This window comes from Rhipicephalus microplus, chromosome 2 (genome assembly GCF_043290135.1).
Source record: "Rhipicephalus microplus isolate Deutch F79 chromosome 2, USDA_Rmic, whole genome shotgun sequence".
Taxonomy (NCBI): Eukaryota; Metazoa; Arthropoda; class Arachnida; order Ixodida; family Ixodidae; genus Rhipicephalus; species Rhipicephalus microplus.
The window spans coordinates 269,588,171-269,610,152 of record NC_134701.1 but is presented as its reverse complement, the minus strand read 5'-3'; the positions used below and the strand labels follow the sequence as shown (position 1 = coordinate 269,610,152).

General features: G+C 44.5%; 1 protein-coding gene across 2 annotated transcripts in view; it reads left to right on the top strand.

Annotated features, from left to right (window-relative positions):
• LOC119169985 (relaxin receptor 1) overlaps positions 1-21,982 on the top strand; it is a 139,236-nt gene that overhangs the window by 101,856 nt on the left and 15,398 nt on the right. For both annotated transcript variants that reach the window (XM_037420990.2, XM_037420991.2), the window contains exons 2-10: positions 6,521-6,673; positions 13,735-13,836; positions 14,898-15,012; positions 19,494-19,565; positions 19,656-19,724; positions 20,675-20,746; positions 20,826-20,897; positions 21,007-21,075; positions 21,183-21,254. In XM_037420990.2, the coding sequence (XP_037276887.1) occupies positions 6,521-6,673; positions 13,735-13,836; positions 14,898-15,012; positions 19,494-19,565; positions 19,656-19,724; positions 20,675-20,746; positions 20,826-20,897; positions 21,007-21,075; positions 21,183-21,254 (796 nt within the window). The remainder of the gene's footprint in view (positions 1-6,520; positions 6,674-13,734; positions 13,837-14,897; positions 15,013-19,493; positions 19,566-19,655; positions 19,725-20,674; positions 20,747-20,825; positions 20,898-21,006; positions 21,076-21,182; positions 21,255-21,982) is intronic.

Here is a 21,982-nt window from a genome sequence, read left to right as displayed (position 1 = left end):
GCATTAGGCTTGTTCTCAGCTCGAGGTTGCCAAAAATTTTTTTATTTGACTTACATTCATGAAATTGTTTCAAGAACGCCCCGACCAAAAAAAAAAAAAAGAGAGGGGAAGAGGGTAGTTGTAGGAAGAGTATTGAAATCGAAGCCGATAACTAGATCACTCCCAATTTCACAGTATTCTAAGATCACACGCTTACTATACGCAGTGCATAATCAGCTTCTTTGCATGGTGAACGTAACGGTTTCATCATTTCGCGAATGAGTTGACATTGGGTGTCATTTATTAATTGCAAGAAGACTTGTTATCTTCTGCATACCAACGACAGCAAAGTTCAAAGAAGGTACACATAAGCAGTAGCACGGTAATGCAGTATAGCGTATTGCGTAATTTTACTATCCAGAAATTACCCTTTTTACCTACTAGCGAAGTTTCGTGAAATCATCTCAACGATCTTTTGCAACTATACTTCTGGTCACAATCATATACTTTATTGATCGAAGTAGTCTAGCCTTGCTATTAACTAGAGGTAATGCAGCGTCAGTTCTATTTTGAGTTAGCCCTCTCCTGCTGTACGCTGTTCGCTGTAACAATCGAAATGCTTCATTTTTTTATGCGAAAGCGGTATCTTACTAGGCGAAACAAACACTCCGGTAGTGGTGTCATGAGCAGTATTCATTGGCTGTGTTATCGGTTACGTAAACTGTAGCGTCGTATCCAAGCACGCGCGCCATTGGCTGCGTTGGAGTTAGCTCGTGATGTCAACCACATGCAACAACGTGGCGATGCGGCGTCGATGTAATGAATGCGGGAGCACGTTTGCCGGGAGCTCCTTCAGCGTCACTTTGGCTACGGTTGTGACGTCTGTGACCGCGTGTGGTTCGAGAACAACCACTGTAATTAACGCAATGCGAAACGCGCTTGACCGCTCACTATACTATTCCATGACCGTGATCATGTTGGTCACAATTTTCGGCATGTGAAATAAACACTGTGATGAACCGAAGCTAAACGTGTGTCTAACCTCATTGAGAAGCACGAATATGTAACCAATAGTTGTGAATGGCTTGAGCGCTTCATCAGGTTGAACCCACTCCTAAACACCAGGGCCGAAGGCTTTTAGCTTTCGCTGGTTATCCATTTGTACGGAGTGCATGGGCACTTATTTTTCTTAGGGGCGAAGCTCCTTAAAGTGGCACCCGTTCGTCCCTCGTCGTAGTGCGTAACCATTCTCACGTTTTGATCAGCAAGGTGGGGCCGGAAGGAGATTTCTCCTGTGCGTTGTTGAACATTAAAAAATTTGCAGCGCGCGCGTTAACTAAAAGCTGAATTCTCCTGTCTCTCAATCCCCATTAGCAGCTATTGGCATGTACATTGAGCACGATCTGACAAGGAAGGGTGGCTACGTTATACTCGCTGGGTGTAACCTCTTTGGTTTTAGAAAAGTTTAGCGAGCGTTCGGCTGCAGTGCCATGAATACAGTAACCTTGTATATACCATGAACTCGAGGTGGTTAAAGGTGGAAAGTAGACACGAAGCGCAAGCCGTAAGAAAGTGTGCGTGTGCCACCTCTCGTTTAGTCCTTGGAATGTCCACTGGATGGCGGTGCTTCTATATGCGGAATATATGATGAAAAGATGCGAGATGGTGGTACTTGGACTATTGACTATATGGACGAACGGACTCACAGACCGGACGTACGGATGGCTGCACGGGAGGATGGTCGCATGGATGGACGCAGGGGCGGATACAAGGACGAACGCAGGGATAGGCGCACGGATGGACGTGTGGACGTACGAACAGACGCACGCTCGGACGGGCGGATGGACGCATGGATGGTTACACAGACGGACGGAAGCAAGAACAAATGGACGAACGGATGCTTCATCCCAATCTCCATCATTCACTCCGTGGATATGCTGCCATTTTTTTCTTTTTTTTTGGTTGAGCAGCAATACTCACAAAACATTCAAGTCAGAACATCACCTCACTCAACGATACTCTTATAGTGCCCCGTTCAAAGGTTCCGCTCAGAAACGTGTACGTGATTTAAGCGCAGACGAAGGAAAGTTACTGACTTTGAACTCAAATTGAGGGTTGCCCTTTTACACAAGCGAATAGTGCACGCCATACGTAGTAAGATTCGATGACCGGGTTCCTCGGAGAGATAATACATATATTTCAAAAATTTATTTCAACTTATTAGACGAAAAGTGCATTGTTTCAAATCCTGTTCACACTGACAAAAATTTGAACAGTTTATCTCACAATTCCCCGCTTTCGTTACGCAGAGTACACCGCTTCTAAAAGAAAATAAGATACTAGGCCAACGTGCACTACCGTTAACGATGACCAGTTTCCGAGTAAGTGAACTTGTCAATGTGACCACTCTTACCATTTTGCCCTGCTAGCTTTCTTTTCTTTTCCCTAAAAGTGACCTGGGACCCGTTTTTAAAGTGTTTTCCCTCATATTTCCAAAAATCAGTTCATTAACTCATTTTCGCTTTCTCGTCTAGTTTTGTTTGTGTGTTCCGTAGCTTGGTTATTTTTCGCCTTCTTTTTTTGTGCCTTCAACGTCTGCTACGATTTTATCATCCATAAAGAGTAGGCAGGCATGAATGTGCCCTTTTTTCGTGGAAGCTGTCAGCGTGCACGTCTTCCCTTTCAGTCACCTATTTTCGCCATCCTCTTTCATTTATTTCTTTACTGCACGTTTGTAGATATGAATGCGTTCTCGTATAATATGATAATTGTGATTCTCATACCCACGGCTTGTTGATCCACATTGGTTTTGACGGTGTCTCGACCTTTGTTGCGTACTTCACAGTGAGTTTGACATTGAGTTAGAACGGCTTCAAGCAATCCGATGGCATACTGAACAAAGATACCAACGCTTCGAGGCCAAGGAAGATTTACAGATCACTCGACGTATACAGAATAAGATTCAGAGCCGGATAGATAAACTCGATTCGCAACGTCGGACTGCTTTTTGTGAGTCACTTGACCCACGCAAACCTTTATCACAATTGTGGAAGACGGTACGAGGTCTCCGCACAAAACCCACTCAGCGGTCACCATTCAGGGCTCTCGCATTTTCTGAACAGTGACGCGACATTGACGTGACACAAGGCTTTTGTGCCAGATTATCTAGGCCACTCGCAGTGTCTAATAGCCTATGTCCCTTGAGCAGCTGTCCACAAACACTAGATTCCCGCATGGATTTGCCTTTTTTCATCGTTGAACTCGGAGCAGCACTAGCTTTGAGTGGACGCACGTCGGCGCCAGTGCCCAGTAGAATTTCCTATAGGGCCCTGTGTCGTCTGTGTGAAAGCGCTAGAATCTAGCTCCTGGAGTTGTACAACAAATCCTGGCAAGATGGGACGCTCCCGACAAGCTGGAAGACAAGTGACCTAGTTCCACTTCTGGAGCCAGGCAAGTCACCGTTGGAGCTCTCATCCCACCGTCCAATCGCATTGGCCAGTTGTGTAGGCAAAGTTATACAAAGGATAATCCTGGGACGCCTGGAGTGGTACTTGGAGTTCAACAACATCATACAGATGCCGTGCCAGGATTTCGGCGTGGTCGATCATCGATTGACAACGTAGTCGACCTGGTCACTTACGTCCAACACGAGGAAGGCCGTAAGCGTCTCTGCGCATCTTTGTTCCTAGCCGTCAAAGGGACGTATGACAACATTACGCATGAAGCTGTCTTCACCGCTATCGAAGATGTAGGAGTAGTGGTGGGATGTATCGCCGGGTACGTAGGTATCTGTCAATGCGATCCTTCTTTGTGAGCACTGAAGACAGTCAAAGCTCTCCTCATTACAGCCACCGAGGCGTCCCTCAGGGTGGTGTACCCAGCCCTGTGCTGTTCAATCTTACACTAATTGCTCTCACTGAGCATTTTCCAAGCACAGTAAGGCTATCAATGTACACAGATGATGTCTGTATTTGGGCATCGACTGTAACACGTCTGCAGTAGCGAGCGAGAATTCAAAAAGCTGCCACTGAAACATTAAGTTACCTCCGAAATCGAGGCTTGAAAATTTCTTCCGAGAAATGCGCCCTCGTAGCTTTTACACGCAAGCCTATGATTAAGTTCACCATAAGCATCAATGGTCAAGCTGTACCATACGTTCGATCGCACAAGTTTTTGGACGTCATAATTGACAGGAATCTGTCATGGAGCGGTCACATTTAGTACATGAAAAGACAGTTAATAGACATCTGCAATCTACTAAAGTTTTTTGCAGAGCAGACTTGGGGAATGTCAACCAGTGCAATGCTACAGCTATACAGGGTAATTTTTCTCGGTTTCCTGCGCTACAGCTTACCGGCATTGACTAATGCAAGCAAAACAAGCCTACGAACGTTACAAAGTGTTCAGGCCCAGGTACTCCAGAATTTCCTCGGCTTGTCTGGTAGTGCGTTGACAATGGCTTCTATAGCAATCGCTGGTGACCACCTAGTCGCGACACATATTGACGTTGAGACACTCAGGACACATATAAGGCATATTGCTCGGACAACCTGCCACCACCTAGCCTATTTACCAGCAGACAGGCCACGCTCATCTTTTTGTCAAACGCTAACCGTGTATCGCGACGTTTTGCCAACATACTTCACACCCGCTGCCAGGCCTTCGACTCCTCCTTGGTGCCTGAATCTGGTTAACACCAAGCTAACAATATCTGGCATAGATATGTCGTAGATCTGTAGATATGTCGTCGCCTGCTCTTAAGCAGCTTGCTCTACTCTTGTTATACGAGACGTACCAAGGCTGTATACACCTATACACCGACGGCACCGTTTTACAGAACAGTTGAATGGAATGTTTTGTTATACCAATAAACGCCACAACAAGCAAATTTAGGACCTCCCGCCTTACGACATCAAACAGGAGCGGAGCTCACAGCTCTTCGTGCCACATTGCGATTCATTAGTGATCAACTGCCACAAAAATGGACAATTTTCAGTGACTCTAAGGTGGCGCTGTAATCTCTTCTACCACCTTTACGCCGCGGCCCGTACGAACAACTGGTGCTAGAGATTGCAGAAAAGACTCACCATTTATTTGAGAAAGAACATGAAATAGCCTTTCAATGACTTCGAAGTCATTGTGGAATAATTGGCAATGAACAGGCCGATCGAGTTGCCCGTTCTGCCCATACTGGAAGCAATCAAATATCAATTCCGCTCTCCAGAACTGACGCGGAATGAAAGCTCCACATGCTTGCTTGCAAGCGCACCACGTCACAATGGAACGAGTCACATCTCACCCACGCACGATTATGCACCTTAGACCCAACCCTCAGTCTTCTAATTCCTCCACAAATTTGCCGACGAGACACTACAACGCTGCGCAGATTATGGTTGGGTGTCGCATTTACCAATGCGTACGCGTTCTACATAGGAATGGCCAACACTGCAAGTGACCATTGTGGCAGTGACGAAACAACTTGGCATATTCTGTGCGAATGCCCACAATATTGCTCGCAGAGACAGTCACTCTGCAATGCACTTGACGAACTGGACAACCAGACTCTTTCGGAAGAAAGAATTCTGCTCTACCGACAGGACTTTATGTCGCAGAAGAAGGCTGTGAAGGCACTCCTGCGCTTCTTGCGTTCAACCGGCCTTTCTAAATGACTGATCGGAAGGCCCAGCATGCGTGTGAATGTGAATTTTTAAAGACGATATTGCTTCTTGGGGACCTTCAACACAAAGATTTTGATCTGTCTGTCTGCCTGTCTGTAAGTAGTCTGTTTGCCAGCCCCCCTAACAATACCCGAAACGGCACCAAAAGATACCCCAAATGACCGAGCCCACCCGCAGCGCCCACCAGCATTGCTCAAGGTTCAGCGTTCATACTTGCGCGATTGCCAATTGAAAAGCAATTAATGCGCATATCTGAGGCACCATAACAGCACGACAATATTCTGTATGTGTGTCTTTCTACTAGAAAAGGCATACATAAGTAATTCTAAGGACCGTAGCGGTTATTACGCTGCGCTGACAATGCAACGCTTGCACGAAAAGGAAAGTTTTTCCAACGCTTTGCTAAGATCACACAGTGGTGGCGCCTACCCGTCGCCTTGCGTTCTGCACCTTATCGCTCGCTTCCAAGACGAACGCGCACGCCACGTGCTTCGTTTTCCAAGATAACGGCCAGATGGCGCTCATGTCTCACGTGTGAAATGACTTGAAGCGCTCGTTCACCGCCGCTGCACGCTCGAGGCTCTCTAAAGCAGCGCCTCCAAAATACTATTCACCAATTTTCTTGCGCAGAACACCAAATAAACGTTTTGTTCACTCTCTCTAGACGCGAGATTATCATCTTTAGATGACATTTGCAGAGTGACACGCAGATACGGGGCCAATTTTCTTTTCTCATTTATTTTATATCTCTCTATCTCTATCCTCTTTCTGACTCTCATTTCCCCATCCCTTTACAGGATAGCAAGCCCGTTCTTCTAGGATAACCTCATTGTCTCTTCCTTTTATTTATTTCTCTCTCACAGCGACCGACTCTGGACCCGATGATATGGAGGCCGGATCGAGCTGCCCGCCTGGACAAGTACCGTGCGGAAACAGCTCCTCGGAGTGCCTTCCGAGGCGGCTTCACTGCGATGGTTTTCCAGACTGCAGAGAAGGCGAAGACGAAAAGGACTGCAGTAAGTCTTGATTAAAAAAACTAGCGATTTTATGTATGTATGTATGTATGTATGTATGTATGTATGTATGTATGTATGTATGTATGTATGTATGTATGTATGTATGTATGTATGTATGTATGTATGTATGTATGTATGTATGTATGTATGTATGTATGTATGTATGTATGTATGTATGTATGTATGTATGTATGCATGCATGCATGTACGTACGTACGTACGTATGTATGTATGTATGTATGTATGTATGTATGTATGTATGTATGTATGTATGTATGTATGTATGTATGTATGTATGTATGTATGTATGTATGTATGTATGTATGGCTTGTCACTAAATTGGCGGGTCAGATGAAGGTTTCTTGCTTTTGTTTTGCCATCATGTGTATTTTTTGGAATGCACACGCACAACATTGGAAGACAGCCTCGCTGTTATGTGGCAAAACACAATTTTTGCCTGCAATGTTTAACAACGTTTGCTTAATCCTGGTAAAAGCATACAGCTTACGTGATGTAACTATAGCAGCAGTTCGAAAAAAAACTAGAACTATTAGTCGGAATAGAAGATACATTTTTTTATTACAACATCATCAGAGTTGATGTACGCACTTGGCAAGAGACATCGACTGACTAACGAAAGTGAAGGATACTCTATGTAAGGAAGAGCGGGGGGTCACACTAATGGCTTTTAAAAGGTACAGCTTGTTAAACGGCTTAGCTACCTCAACTATTTCTGAGTTTAAGGGGCATATTAGCTTTTGTTTTGATACTTCTCAGGTCAGCCGAGAAGTAACATGAAAATTGCACTGCATCTCCAATAATTACACGCCTTCACGTGCAATGTGAACCATGAAGCATACATATATTGTCCATGGGTCAAAATACATCTATCGAGGGGCACTGTGCTTGCATAATCTCTAGCACTTATCGCGAGTAGTCTTTTTTTTTGATAAATTCCAAGCACACGCACACTCCAGGCGGATACACATGAAGACAAAAATGCATGCTCACACTATAGGAATTTATCGACGGTGTGAAAAGAATCTGACGTGGAGAAATAGAGGTGGATGCAACCGGATACATTTTAAGCCAGGGGCCTTTCGTTGTCTGTGAGAAGGCCCATCAATCTCGAAAACGCACTTACTCTTGAAACGAGCTCACGTTGCCGAAATACGAAACGGCAATCATTGTCAAGTGACCATCCAAAAAAAAAAACGGCTAGTATACTCGCAATGGTGGCTTCATCTCTTAGGATGAGTGAAAGAAAGCGACATAGGAGCACGTATGGCACGGAACCTAACTGTCCCTCGTCTTCGACTGTCTTGCGACCTGTGAATGAGCATGGTCCGCTGCCTCTTGCCGTGTTTTTCGTGTCTCAAAGTGTAACTACCTGGTCCCTATTTGCAACTAGTTTGTCTTTACGAAGGCAAACACGCCCTGCCCCTTGCATGTGGCGTCTCATCGAACTAGTGTCTCGAGATGCTGTAGCCCGTAATGTGACGTTTGATTAGACCGAGCATCGAAGACGAAGGCCTCGCTTATAGCTTCACAAGACACGACGCAGCGGACGTTTCTTTCTCTTTCAGTCCAGCCATCGGCAATATAGCTTCGATGGTCGCTTCTATTTCTACCTCTTATAGCTTCGGACTTCTGCTGCATTCTCCGAGATAGTAAGCTCGGAGAACGCAGCGGTTTTCACTAACGCGGTTTTTACTAACGTGGCTTCTTGACGCGCCTCCTTGAAAGAGGCGTTCTCGACACGGCAGAACATTAGGTGATGTTCTCGTGTTTTCCCGGAGTGAGTGATTTTTAAATGAAAAGAAGAGGAAAGTGAGCCCCGTAACTGTCTCTCAGGGGGAGGACACCTCAACAATAGCTCACGAGGGATGGGGATAAAGGAGGAATTAAAAGGATAGGATTAAAAAGTAAATGAAAGGATAGGATTAAAAGGTAAATAGATAGACAGGAAGGAGAGAGCGGGGCGCATGGACAGCGAACGACAGAAAACGGCGGAAGTAAGGACGAGATAAGAAAGATGGATATTGTCGCAGGAGTCTGAGGACGGGGCACCACTCGGCGAGAGCTCTTGTCGGCGTCAGGAGGTGGCGTGGGCGAGCCCAGTCGGCCAGAACTGGGCTGTCGTCGGAGATCGCGGGGGAACAACCAGTCGGCACGAAATCCAGCAAGCAAGTCCGTTTTCACGGAACAGTCGTGTCGCTGTAACTTTCGCATAGCGTTTGATACACTTTCAATGGCTATAAATAACAACGCGCTGAGTCCAATACTGCGTCACGTGTTCTTTGAACAGGCTTTGTTCGACGAGTGACCAATGAAGCCTGTATTTCCCTCGAAGCATCGTCGGTCTCATAGAATGCGGAAGGTGTACAGGTTCGAACACATTTGGTGAACTATTTATTAGCATACCAGTGTGCAAAGCTGGAGCGCTTATTCTGCCTCACGAGTGAAATGCTCATTATAGGCGTTCTGATAATGGTTTTCATGAAAACAGTAACGTTTTTAACTATGTACTAAACACTGCCTTCTTTGATGACTTGGACGTCAACGAGTATCGAATACTAATGAATAGATGTACACAAACCTGTGCTTGCATGGGCAAATATATGGTATAGTCCTAAAGGACACGTCCCAACCTTGATGTTGTCCTTATTAGCCTTACTGGTCATCGCAAACAAATCATCTTCGAATGAAGATGTTTAATGAACGTCGTTTAATTTATGTCTGAATGATGGTATTCCAATTACTCAGAGCAACACATCGTACCGTAAAGAACCTATAAATGACTCAATAAGTTCGGTATATTCACTCTGTCAATTCTGAAATAAACACTGTTATGAGATCACATCAGGAACAGGTTTCGTCTCTTGTGTGAGTTGGAAATTCATATTTCTAAGGTAGCACTAAAGGACGTCGCCTAAAGGAAGGCTCACTGGCACACGCTAGGCAGTGCTCTAGCAACTGTCTCTTATTGAACATCTGCCCTACGTATATACATCTCTCATCATTTGGCCACCTGACAATTTCAGCGCACTGACGTATTCAAAAACACCATTTTATTCTCTGACAACACTATCGATGGTATGCTGACACATTTCGCCCCTTCAATGATTGTGGTCTTTGCTTCGATGATTTCTCGAATGCACTCATTTTTTGGCGGTGGATTGTGATACATTTTGAATAAATAGGGTGAACAACCATAGTCATTGCAACGTGTGGGCAGATGCCCATCTTTGTATCAAGCAACGCTCCTGCAAACGATCACTGATACATCGGCCTCCTTGAGCGATGCATTTCCCGCCACAGGTCAGTGGTAAACTGTGCACCACGCATTCTGCGCATGGTACCACAAGATCTTGATGCTTTTTCTGGCACCTTTCTAGCTCTTTAGTGGCTGGGTTAGTGAGCTTACACAGTGTACAGATGTCATCTCGGGCATAGAATTGCATCAACATATGTTATATAGAGTCTGATAAAAGTAAAATAAAAACCATACGTCAAACAATGCGATATGAGCGTTGAGTGAAGCAATACCTATCTGTACGAGTGATGATACGATGGACATGCCATGGCCACAGCTACTTGATGCTCACATAGGTGCACAGCCACAAGGAGAAGTTATTGCAGGTAAACGTGGCTTTCTTCAGCCTGTTGACCTGGCGATTTTTGTTCGACACTATAAAACGTGAGTTGCGCTTTTTTCCGAGACGCTGAACATCAACGGTGACTCCATTCCGCTTCCCTGGTTAAACTCACTCTCTTTAAACAGGTCAGTTTCAGTGAATATGTTGATGCAATGAGCCGTTTTTATTGAGCGAAGATAAGTGGGTTGTCGACCACGTACTTTCCAAATATGCGCACCCAGCGATACGTCTGACATTTAGGTTCTTGAAAAGAGGACAGGTCACTTCGAGACTATGAACCCTGTCAGCAATTCAGGAAGCCCAGCATTATCTATAGAACACCATATGTCACCTCTCCCTGAAGTTGGCAGCCCAGCGACCAGCCCTTAACATCAAAAACCAATAAAAGTAGAGGATATCATCACTTCTGAAAACACGGCCGGCGAAAGCGCTCGTGTGGGTCGGACCATTTCTATGACTTGTATTTCCATCAACTTCGATGATACGATTTCATGCTGTCTGGCCATACGCTTGGGTGAACATTCAATTTTTCGGGCCTAAGCACTCTATTCAGACCGACATGGTGAATCAGGTCGCCAATTGAAGCATGCTCAGAAAAAGCACCATATAATACAGAAACAACCTTCTTGGCAAATATTGACTCGTACGTTTCCGAAATAACCTCCATTTTTGCCGACATGCGAAGAAATTGTGAGCGCTTTATGCTGCAAGCGCAGTGCTTTATTCAGTGGCAATGTAGAGAAACTCGAACGAGGCTAGCAAAAAAAAAAAGAAAATAATAAATAAATAAAATAAACGATAAGTCGCGCTTAGAATAAGCTACGACGAAGCTTATAAACTGTTAACGGTGTCAAAAAGTGGTTAGAAGTAAGATCTTTTTACTCTTAGTTTTACATAGCGTAGATTTTATGTTCTAAATGAGTGGACATAACTCTTACTTGAACTCATTTTCTTTAACTGAAGGGCTTAAGTGGAGGGAGTGGTATTTGACGCCAAATAACAGAAATCTAATGAGAAAAACTGACCTCGTTAAGTTGAGAAGCTTTAAGGTAATTGTATTTTCTTGCTTCAATCATCAAAAGCTTGTCTACACATAGACATCTTGATTCTTGCCTAATTGCTTGTGATTCAGGGTCGAGTTTCAGGTTCAAGTGAATCATCATACGGCATGTTCTATTGAAGTTACACACTCCGAAAGTTGTGACCCAAATGATAAAGACTTTTGTTTTGTTTCTATACAGGTAGTTTAACACGCGCATTGCTGAGCGGGAAGAGTTGCTATAAAACTGCTGTCGAAAGTCAGCTCTAAGCCGTGTCCCCCCTTCTTTTCGTTCCTGTTAGTAGGCTGTTAGACCCGCTGTGGTGGTTTAGTGGATAAGCTACTCAGCTGCTGAGCCGCAGGTCATGAGATCGAATCCCAGCTGAGGCGGCTGCATATCAGATGGAGGTGAAAATACTCTAGGCTCGTGTGCTCAGATTTGGGTGCACGTTAAAAAACCCCAGGTGGTCGAAAGTTCCGGAGCCCTCCACTACGGCGTCTCTCATAATCATATGGTGGTTTTGGGTCAGTAAACCCTAGATATCAATCACTATACTGGGCGAATTGGTATGATTCATTCTGTTAGCCAGAATGAATCATGCCAATTCGCCCAGTGCATACTTCGTCCTGCTTGAAGAGGGGGTGTGAAAGGGCGAGACAAGTGTGTACTCGAAGTATGTATTGTGTTTAGAGAAGATATACACATAAAATCCATGGATGTGCTTTGGTTTGGTGACTCTGGTACGCGAAAACAAGTTCCACGCCCCTACACACTTTTACACTCCCCAGTATAGGATGAGATAATAAAGGCGGTACCTCCGCATCATCTCAAGGTATTACATGCACGAAGCAAGAAAAAAATAATGCTGCAGGACTTCGCATTACTTGATTGAGTACGTATATCTTAAACTGTTGCTCTAATTGGCGCAAAAATAAAAAAAGCCGATAAGTATGGTATAAGCGATATTTGACTTGCTCAACAGGACCCTACTATAACCGGGGGAAGGCTGCTTTTCATTACGAGGGCTGATCTAAGTGAACGCGCTTGCCGATGTAATGACCGGCGCGCCACATCTTTTGCGATCGCCGGCCGCTGTTGGTGCCGCAAAACAGATGCAGAAATCGCCGGGCCATAGATTGATGAGTCGCCGCGCAGCAGAGGCGAACAACACATGCCCACCGCCGCGACTGTCCGGAGCCGCAGTGGTACTCGATCGTGGACTCTCGCACGATCGGCGCCGTGGCGACCGGAGTGACCGAACGAAAGCTCGCACTTGCCATGTAGCACGCCAGGCACGCGAGGGAGAGGGAGTGAGAGAACGCCTTTGGGTTTGAGCTGTGGACGTATCGGCGCAGAGCGATTCATCACGGCTTCGCCTCGTCCGCGCGTATTTCGGTGTATACCGCGATAGCTGGCAGAGGCTTAAAGATGGATCGCAGCCAGTCTATCGGTCGAATCGCGTGCGAGAGCTACTTCGCTCATTCTCCCTCCCATGGCCCGCTATCTTTCGAGCTGCCGCCTGGTATGACGGCTAGCCGCGAGGCTTCATTGTGGTCTGTCGAGGGCGTCCCTCCGTCGTATATCACGATGCGCCCTGGTCTGCCATTTCTAATGCCGGTTGCGACCACTAACTTGCCAAGATGCTCTTCGCGCCCCCGATCCTCCTCCTCTTTCCGAGACGTTGCGGCAGAAGACAAAAGGTTCGACACGAAAGGCCACCACGCCGGCGACCTTTCCGATCGTTGGCACTACACGCGAAGTGGCCTTGATCGAGTTCCAATTGGCCTTGCTCCGCCACTAATGGGCGTGCGAACACGTGTTTGAGTGTATCAGAGGCCGTACTTTTAGACTTGTTGGTGTTCCAACATGGTGTACGCGAAGTTACGTTGTTATATTTTCAGCGTTTTAAGAATCATTGGGCAAGCTTTGTTAAGAATCGTTATTAGATGCATGTGGCCCTCTCGCTCGAGCGCTACAGACCTCTTGATGCCCGATGCATGAGCAGCTTTCTTAGAAGACGCCGACACACAGTTTTATTGTTCGTTTGTGTTTGGAAGGCTAGTTGTCACTCTTGAGATGAGTTCTGCTTGAGGTACGAGAATATTCATTTAACAGTCGAACAGACTGTGAAAGGTAAAAATGGACGTCGTATCTGCTAACCTAAACAAAAGGAAACTGATAAGAAAAAAACTGAAAGAAGAGAAAGAATTAATTAATTAATTATTAATTAATGACTGAGTGAACGAATGAATTAATGAATGAATGAAGGAATCCGGATAAGTTTTACAGGACAAAACAACTTGTTGATCAATAAGCGTGTTGCGTAGACAAGTGTAACCATTCCATTGTCTCTTGATTTCAGCTGACCTGCACGGAGGCCTCTCAGCGGTTCTAGGCGTCCTGTTCAACTGGAGTACGCACAATGTCAGTAGAACACAGGACTCGTCCCCTCGGTTCTCCTGTAGTAAGGCACCCACTCTCTCTTATCGGTTAATTAATTAATTAATTATTTAAATAATTAATTAATTAACTAAATAACTAATTATTTATTTATTTATTTATTCTTTTAACACATTGCGATTGAGTCCTTAGTTCAGAAAACTCGGTTGCTTTGCGTACACTGGGCTCAGTAGATTGCCAACTCACGGAGTACTTCAGCGATCACTGACACTAGGTATACCCCAATATCCACACAACTATGTTTACGTGTGGATTACGAAGCGTTATTAGTTACGTTTGATCATAATATAACGCGATAAGAAAACAAAGAGCTCACAAGAGTTCTGAAGCGACTTGTTCTCATTAGCCGGAATGTGCACGTGACAAACAAGAAAATTGAATTATTTTTATTAAAGGTGTCTAGTTTAGACAATTATCAGTGGCACCCATCATGTCTTACACTTTATTTTTATTGATGTGAATACAAACATATATGTTGGTACAGAAATAAGGCACGGGCTACTACTTAGTTTTTTTTATTGAATCTAGCATACAACGCGATAAATATACAAATAGTAAAACACGAAAAAGAATACGCCAACACAAATATGCAAACATGCAAGCAACCCCACCAGAACATAAAATTAAAACTCCGAAATTGGAATGAACCACGTCTGTCTTAATGTCTATGGTCACGATGGTGATAAATCAACTCTCAGTCCGTTTGCTATGACGACACTGTTACCTGGTTCGAACTAAACTATAGTTGAATTGTATCAAAATTAGAGCAACATGACTAATGTTCATATGTTTTTGCGTTATCTCAGTAAAAAATATAAAGGTGAAAAATCCCTAAGTTTCAATGATAACAGAAGAACAAAGCATACTCTACACATACCAATAAGAACCTTTTGGAAGCCCGCATGGTGTAATGTATTGTAGTAGCAGGTGACAGCCACGGAGTAGATAAAATATCTGCTGCGTTGCTTTCTGACCATGTCTGCAATGAGCCAATTCTCAGTCTATGTTAATGTATGCATAAACCACTTACTATCATGCTGAACGTTTTGAATTGCTTCCTTGCAGATCGCACAGATGTACCAAAGGCTTGTTACTGTGATCTCCACTCAAAGAGCAGAGTGTTCTGCCTCAATTCGAACCTCACCCAAGTCCCAAGGGCGATTCCTGACGTGACCCGTCTGTAAGATTTTTTTCATGTTCGCATGAATTGTTTCAGGTAGAGGTACACATTTCTTAACGATTCGAGGAGCTCACTCTATTTCCCTAGTAGTATTTTCCCCAAACGCTCGTTTTATTTCATCTATCATCTACTACATTGCGGTTTAGCTATATTTTTAACACACCATATTTAATCGTTATGTATGATATTATGGATGGATACTCGTAGCGCTGAGAAACACGCATGTGATAATCTGGAATATGTCCTTTTCCTAGTGCAGGAGTCGCCACCTATAAAGCCAGCCGGCCACATGTGGCCCACGTGGCAGTATTATGCGACCCACGTCACTGCGTAAAATTCCCCTTCCCCTTTTAGCCTTGCCTGCCTATCTCATATGCCAACGTGACAGTTTTGACCAAAAACGAGATCTTCGCTTCTAACCCATGTTTTATTGCAAGCTTTGCGATATGTGTGCCGAAAGTAAACATAATTTTTATTCCAGTTTTACAAGATAGTGTTCATTCACCGAATTTTCACACTTTGCCAGCATATGCCCCACCCCCATTTTTTTTATGCGGCCCCCGCCCGGCTGCGTCGGCTGCATGCAACTTGGCCCTTCACCTCAAAAGCTTGCCGACCTTTGCCCTAGGCAATTATCTACATGGTAATGCCAAATTTCGCTTCAATATTGTGCTGATCACGTACACTCACCGACACCTCATCTTTTACCTTGCGAATACATTCTGCAAGATAATGGCGAAGGGTTTGGCCCAATATGTAGAACATGACGCGCGGTTAAACGGTGGTATTTGTTTACTTGCAATACTGCTAGCTTTACGATGAGGGCCGTGGAACGGTTGGCATTTGACAACGCATAATATCCAAAGAAAGCGTAGCACGTATTTTATTTTATTTATTTCTGAGCCTCATTGTCACACTAGTGTGCAGCTCGCGTTCACACCTGCGAAAAAAAAAGTGATATATGTTGCAAGCTACCCACGAAAGCAGCTTAGAGAACTTCGGTATCTCTGTCGTTTTTATTTGGAGGGTTTTAGTTTTGAACTTTTAATGTTGCGCGTTGCGCCGTTATTTTTTATCGGAGCTTCACGAAGAACCGTTTTATGTGGGTGCTGCGCCGGGCACGAAGTTCGTTGTTGCGACTGATCTGACCTTGGAAGAAAAGAATCTGTGCCATTTGTTCCACTCGGGCGCACCGATGTTCGGAAAATTGCAGAAGGCTGCCCTACTGCCGGTCGTATAGGGGCCACTGTCCCCGGAAAAACGTGCATCGCATGCGAGAAGTTGTACTGCCCGAGCAAAACAGCGCTCCCCAACCGTAAATAACTGATGACAAGGAACTGCTAAAACAATTCTCACGAATTCAAATAGTTTAGTTGCGACCAAAGTAAAAATGTCAGCTCCACCCGAGGCCCTTGCTTACCCTCCCACGGAGAATTTTCTTAAATGCTCCATCCAGTAGCGTTTCCTCATTTTATTGACGTCAAAAACTCCTAGAGTGTGTCAGTTGATTGATGTTTCCACGTAAACACACTCTCTGTCACTGATTGCAAGAACCAAGAGTTCACGTCCTGGTAAATATTCTGACGAATTTTCACATCGCTGCATGCTGCGCCAAACATAACGTTCCAGGTAGTACTGACAAACCTTTGGTACTTAGTCCGTCATGGTGGATCAGTGGTTACGTTGCTCGGATTCTGATCCAAAAGTCGCTGGCTTGATCCCGGTCCTGGTGGTTTCATTTCGGGAGAATAGAAGAAGCTTCTGTACTGTGCGAAGTTAGTGCGCGTTAAAGAACAGCAGTTGGTGGAAATTTCCGGAGCCCTCCACTACGGCGTCCCTAGTAATCACATCATAATTCTGGGATGTAAAATCTAAGATGTTATTAAAGTTCAAAATAAATTGAGGTGAAAGTCTTAGATGCCTCATTTAAAGCGAAATTCGCCCGTCAGTGGTGTCAGGCAGGAGTGATGGAAAAAATGATAAACGCGCGAGAAACCACCACATGACGTCACAGATTGTCAAAGCTTGTGACTTCACCTTAATGACATCAGGACGACACTGAAACTTCACGTGACGTCACGTCATATGATGAAGTCATAACGTGACCACGTAGTTTCTTTAAAGGGGGCCCCATCAGAGGGAGAGAAAAAATGGTAGAGAAGGAAAGGCAGGGATGTCAGATAGTCTAGGATAAACTGCATGCTACCCTGCACGTGGAAAAAAGAGGGGCAGATTGAAAGGAGGAGAAAAGAGAGATGAAGAGATGACACATCACACAGCTTGTGCAGAAGCATCTATCCAGTAAGGCTAGCCGATGCAAAACCAGGTCAAGTGCCCCAATCCTGGAGGCAGTGGAAAGGCACGTTAGGTGAAGAGAGCTTTCCAAGTGTTGCGGGGCAGCGTCAGTACATGGACTGAGGAGAAACAAGACGGCGTTCGATTACGAGTCGTCTTGAGTGATTGCGCAAGGGATCCTGTAAGCTTTTTGCAACAACGTACTACGTTGTAAAGGGATCTGCTTCAAGCATTCCCTCAGCCACTTTTCCTATATATATATATATATATATATATATATATATATATATATATATATATATATATATATATATATATATATATATATATATATATATATATATATATATATATATATATATATATATATATATATATATATATATTGTAGGCATCTATTATGCGCTTCATCCTCATCTGAACAGCAGTCAATCATCATCATATGTTCTGGCTGACAATCATCATCTGCTTGGCACGAGCGCTTCTTTGTCGGGTCCGTTGCGCTTGTTCGTTCCCGAGTTCACGGCCAATAAACCTCGCTACAACCGAGTCGTCATACGTGGTGGAGGTGGATTGACGTTCCCAGTACCTCTACTTACAACGCCTACTCGCTGGAGCTCCGTTCAGGCCGCCGCTTGGACCCTCAGTCCGCCAACATGTCTCAGAGTGAGTGGGTGGATGCCCTTTCGGCTCCCGTCTCTGCGCCGCAAGCCGTCTCTGCGCCGCAAGCCGTCACTGCGCCGCAAGCCCCTCCTCTTTACATCGTAAACCACCAGCGTGACCCTCCGATCTTCGATCGTATCCGATCTTCGTATGACGACTCGGTTGTAGCGAGGTTTATTGGCCGTGAACTCGGGAACGAACAAGCGCAACGGACCCGACAAAGAAGCGCTCGTGCCAAGCAGATGATGATTGTCAGCCAGAACATATGATGATGATTGACTGCTGTTCAGATGAGGATGAAGCGCATAATAGATGCCTACAATATATATATATATCGGGACTAAAAACCTCACGGATTCACCGTACGACACGGGGTTGAAGTATCAGTTGTCTAGGCGGAGGTACCCGCTTCAACATTCTAAGCTTTCTCGGCCGCAGTCGTCGGGTCTTCGAATGCTACAGGCTGGTTCATTCCTGTCTCCTAGTACATTAGGTCACTTTTATGATGGCATAACTCAAGGATGCCCTAGTTGTGAGGCACATAACTGGACACTCGCTCACATGCTCTGGCAGTAACCGGCGTTACATGGCGCAAAGTTCAGTACAGAACTAGACTGGGAGAGAGCTCTTAAAAGCTCCGAGCTCTCAGTCCAGTACTCGGCAGTCCAAGAGGCCTGCGAACGGGCAGAAGGCCACGGTCTTCCAGTCCCGGCGTGGACGCGGCCAGCAACTGCGGCGGACCTCTCTTATGGTAGTGTCTGACCAGTTCTCCAGGACCAAATAAAGTTAGTTTCACTTCACGGGGTCAAAGTCAGTAACAGCCATGAAATGGGAAATAGTGTGGGAGACAAAGGTTCTTGTCTTCAGAGAACGAAGTGATGGAAACAAAGCCTTTGTTAAAATGATGTATTCATAGTCAATCTTCGGTGTTCTGAACCCTTATATAACAGCTGAAGAATGGCATTTAAACAGATACACTGATCTTTTACATTTTGTTGGAGGCATTGTGGTTTATTGATAGGTCACAACTCTAGAAACACGCAGTGCACACGGATACCTAAAGAAAAGGAATTGCATAGGCTTCTCTGACTTCTCCTGACAAGGCAACCGTAACACTGCCACATCACCTTACAAAAATTTACTTGGGTTAATTTGTTTTTTATTAGTATTTGTGCATTTTACAAGCGGCAAGCATCTAACTGCTATTCTCTTTTTGTTTTAGTATCATGTGCAACCACACCGCTGTATATATTTCTATTGTTGGTATTGTATTCGTATTCTGTTGCTACAGCGTATATACCTTGTGAAGACGTTCTTACGCACTAACTGTCAATTTAGTTGGCCGGAACTACTGTTGTTGTCGTGTTGCAACTTCAGCCACTTTTCGGTAACACTCAATAAATGTTTGAATGAAAACACACTTTAAAGGAACCCTTTTACCTTCACGACCGATGACGGTTGTGGTACCACCACTTGAGGCAATTAACGGCTGAATGCTGATAGTTACCTTGTCTTGTTTTCAGTACGTTTACAAACAACACCATGGGAATTCTACCTCCTAACGCATTCTACGGCTACATGAATTTAACGAGCCTGTGAGTATATGAGCCTGCCGAGAAGTGTAGGCATTATCCCTTACAGACCACCAGTCTGCGAAGTGAACTAAAATGCTCGTTCTATTGCAGGATGATTGTGAACTCTATTACTGGTATACAACCTGGAGCGTTTCATGGGCTTGACATGCTACGAATCATGTAACGTTGTCTTCCGTCCTAAATCTTAAAAACCTTTGCGTAGCTTATAGATGCCAGGAATTCATTACGATTTATTATTTTGTGATCGCTAATTATTTGGTGCTTTTATCTTCACGATAACGCGAGGGTACGCCACTATTCCTTCATCCCCTAGCCAAGCGGTTTCTTTTGCTTTTTTTTGTAGGCTGCATGTTACGATTTTTTTAGAAGTTTGGCAATGAGTTACAACCATTAAAAGTGCTTTGAGGTCTTCTGCTGGAAAAAAATGCGCGTCCGAAGCGATGATCTTCTCTCAATTTGACGCCTAGAATAACAAAAATCAATGCTTGAAGTACGAGAAGCTGCACGCTCTAGTTTCACATATTTAACAATATTTATTTGAAAATGTACGGTTGACGTTACAGTCAAACGTTTCCAATTTGTCGCCACTGGCGCTATATGAATGAAGCCAGAAGAGCAAAAACAAAATAGCTCAAACTTGCCAAAGTATGCTTCTGAAATCACGCAACAGTGCGATAGCTTTTTAAACTATTTGAGCCATGTGGCAGGTGTTGATATCATTCTAGCTGGGGCATCCAGGTTGATTGAGAGGTCTTGTGGCGAAGTTACACGTGTACAAGCTTTGATGGCCGAAGCTTTGAGTATGATGCAAAAGCTTTGACCACCTGTCAAAGAAACACTGGTTGCAGTCATTAGTTTGACCCGGTTAAACTTTATTGGGGGTGATGACTCTGCGACAAGTTAGCGTCGAATTCCTCGTGGAGGCTTTGCTCATTTGATAAAAAACCTATTTATATTGTGGTGGGCAACTGCGAACGCAAAAAAAAATGATGCTGAATTTTATTTCATAGCATTGTGTGTAACTTTAAGGAATATAAAAACTGCAATATAGCTCTCTTGATTCTGAGTGTGCAAGGGTGGTTGATTCAAATATTGTTGCTCTTTTGCAGGACGATTGAAAACAATAACATTTCTCGAATAGACACGAATTCTTTTGGCGGCCTCTACAACTTAGTCTGGCTGTAAGTTAAAAAGTGAAGCCACTGTGGGCTGACGGGCTGAAAAATGTGAATCAATATGTACTCCGTTTTCGTCTCACAGGACGCTAAAGTACAACCGCCTCGAAGCGCTCGACATTGACGTGTTCGAAGACCTGCGTTCGCTCGAGATTCTGTGAGTATCTCCTCCCGATTATAATTAACAAGATCGCTCGTTTTCGCTACACTATTTGATTGCATTCCTTTATTATAAATCTTTTCTTGCTTTTTTCGTCTTTACATAGCAACATGGAAGGAAATGGACTGAAGAGGATAGCTAAACCTTTTCCAGAGCTGGCATATCTCACGTGGCTGTACGTAACAATAGTGATTCACCCAGTCAGCGCGTGTTGTTAGCTACTTCACCCTAATAACTGATACACTCTCCTTCACCGCTTGGTGCTTCACTGTTATGTTTCAGAGATCTGAAGAGAAACCAGATTGAGGTGATACACGCCGACACATTTGAGAATCTTCTCAACCTGGAAGCTCTGTAAGTATTCACTACAGTTGAAAGCAATAGCGCGGAAACGTAAGGAAATGTTTTTTTTTGTTGTTGTCGTTAGGCATTGTGTATAATAACGTGAATACTATGTCACTCGTATCCACAAAGACAGGATTGCGCGATAAGTGATAAACAGGTAACAGTTGGCTGAAGAGTGCCGCTTCAGTTTGGTTGAGGCACGCATACTGGGCATTACCTGAATAAAACGAAACAATGACTTGGAGAGAAGCTAAATTTGGGCGTAGATTTAGCTTTCTGTGATATGAGAGATTCATTATTCACTGTATTAGCTGATATTAGTGATAAAGCAGTAATAATGTTATCATTATATAGTGTCTACGCTAAAATATTTGACTATTCCGACCTCCCGCGAGTTGGTACTTGCTTTTAAACTCTATATATTACACATATCTAAATGTGCCGATATTGCCGCGAAGCGCATTGCAGATAGTGTTGCGCATGCCGATACCGCCGGCACGCAGCCTTATCGTGGTCCAGGATGCACCGCGATTCATCTGCGAAGTTCGTGGCCCGCACGTCGACCATTCGTTGATAACGAGATGGCGCCAGATGCTACGGTGACTGTATCTCGGATGGTGAACGCGCCTTGCAATCCAGTGGGACATTATGTTTCCCGACGGCCGTCGAACACGCTGTTCGCCACCCGCTAAGCCGATGTGTCTGCTTTCCTTTAGCGGGCGCAAGTCCGCCAACTA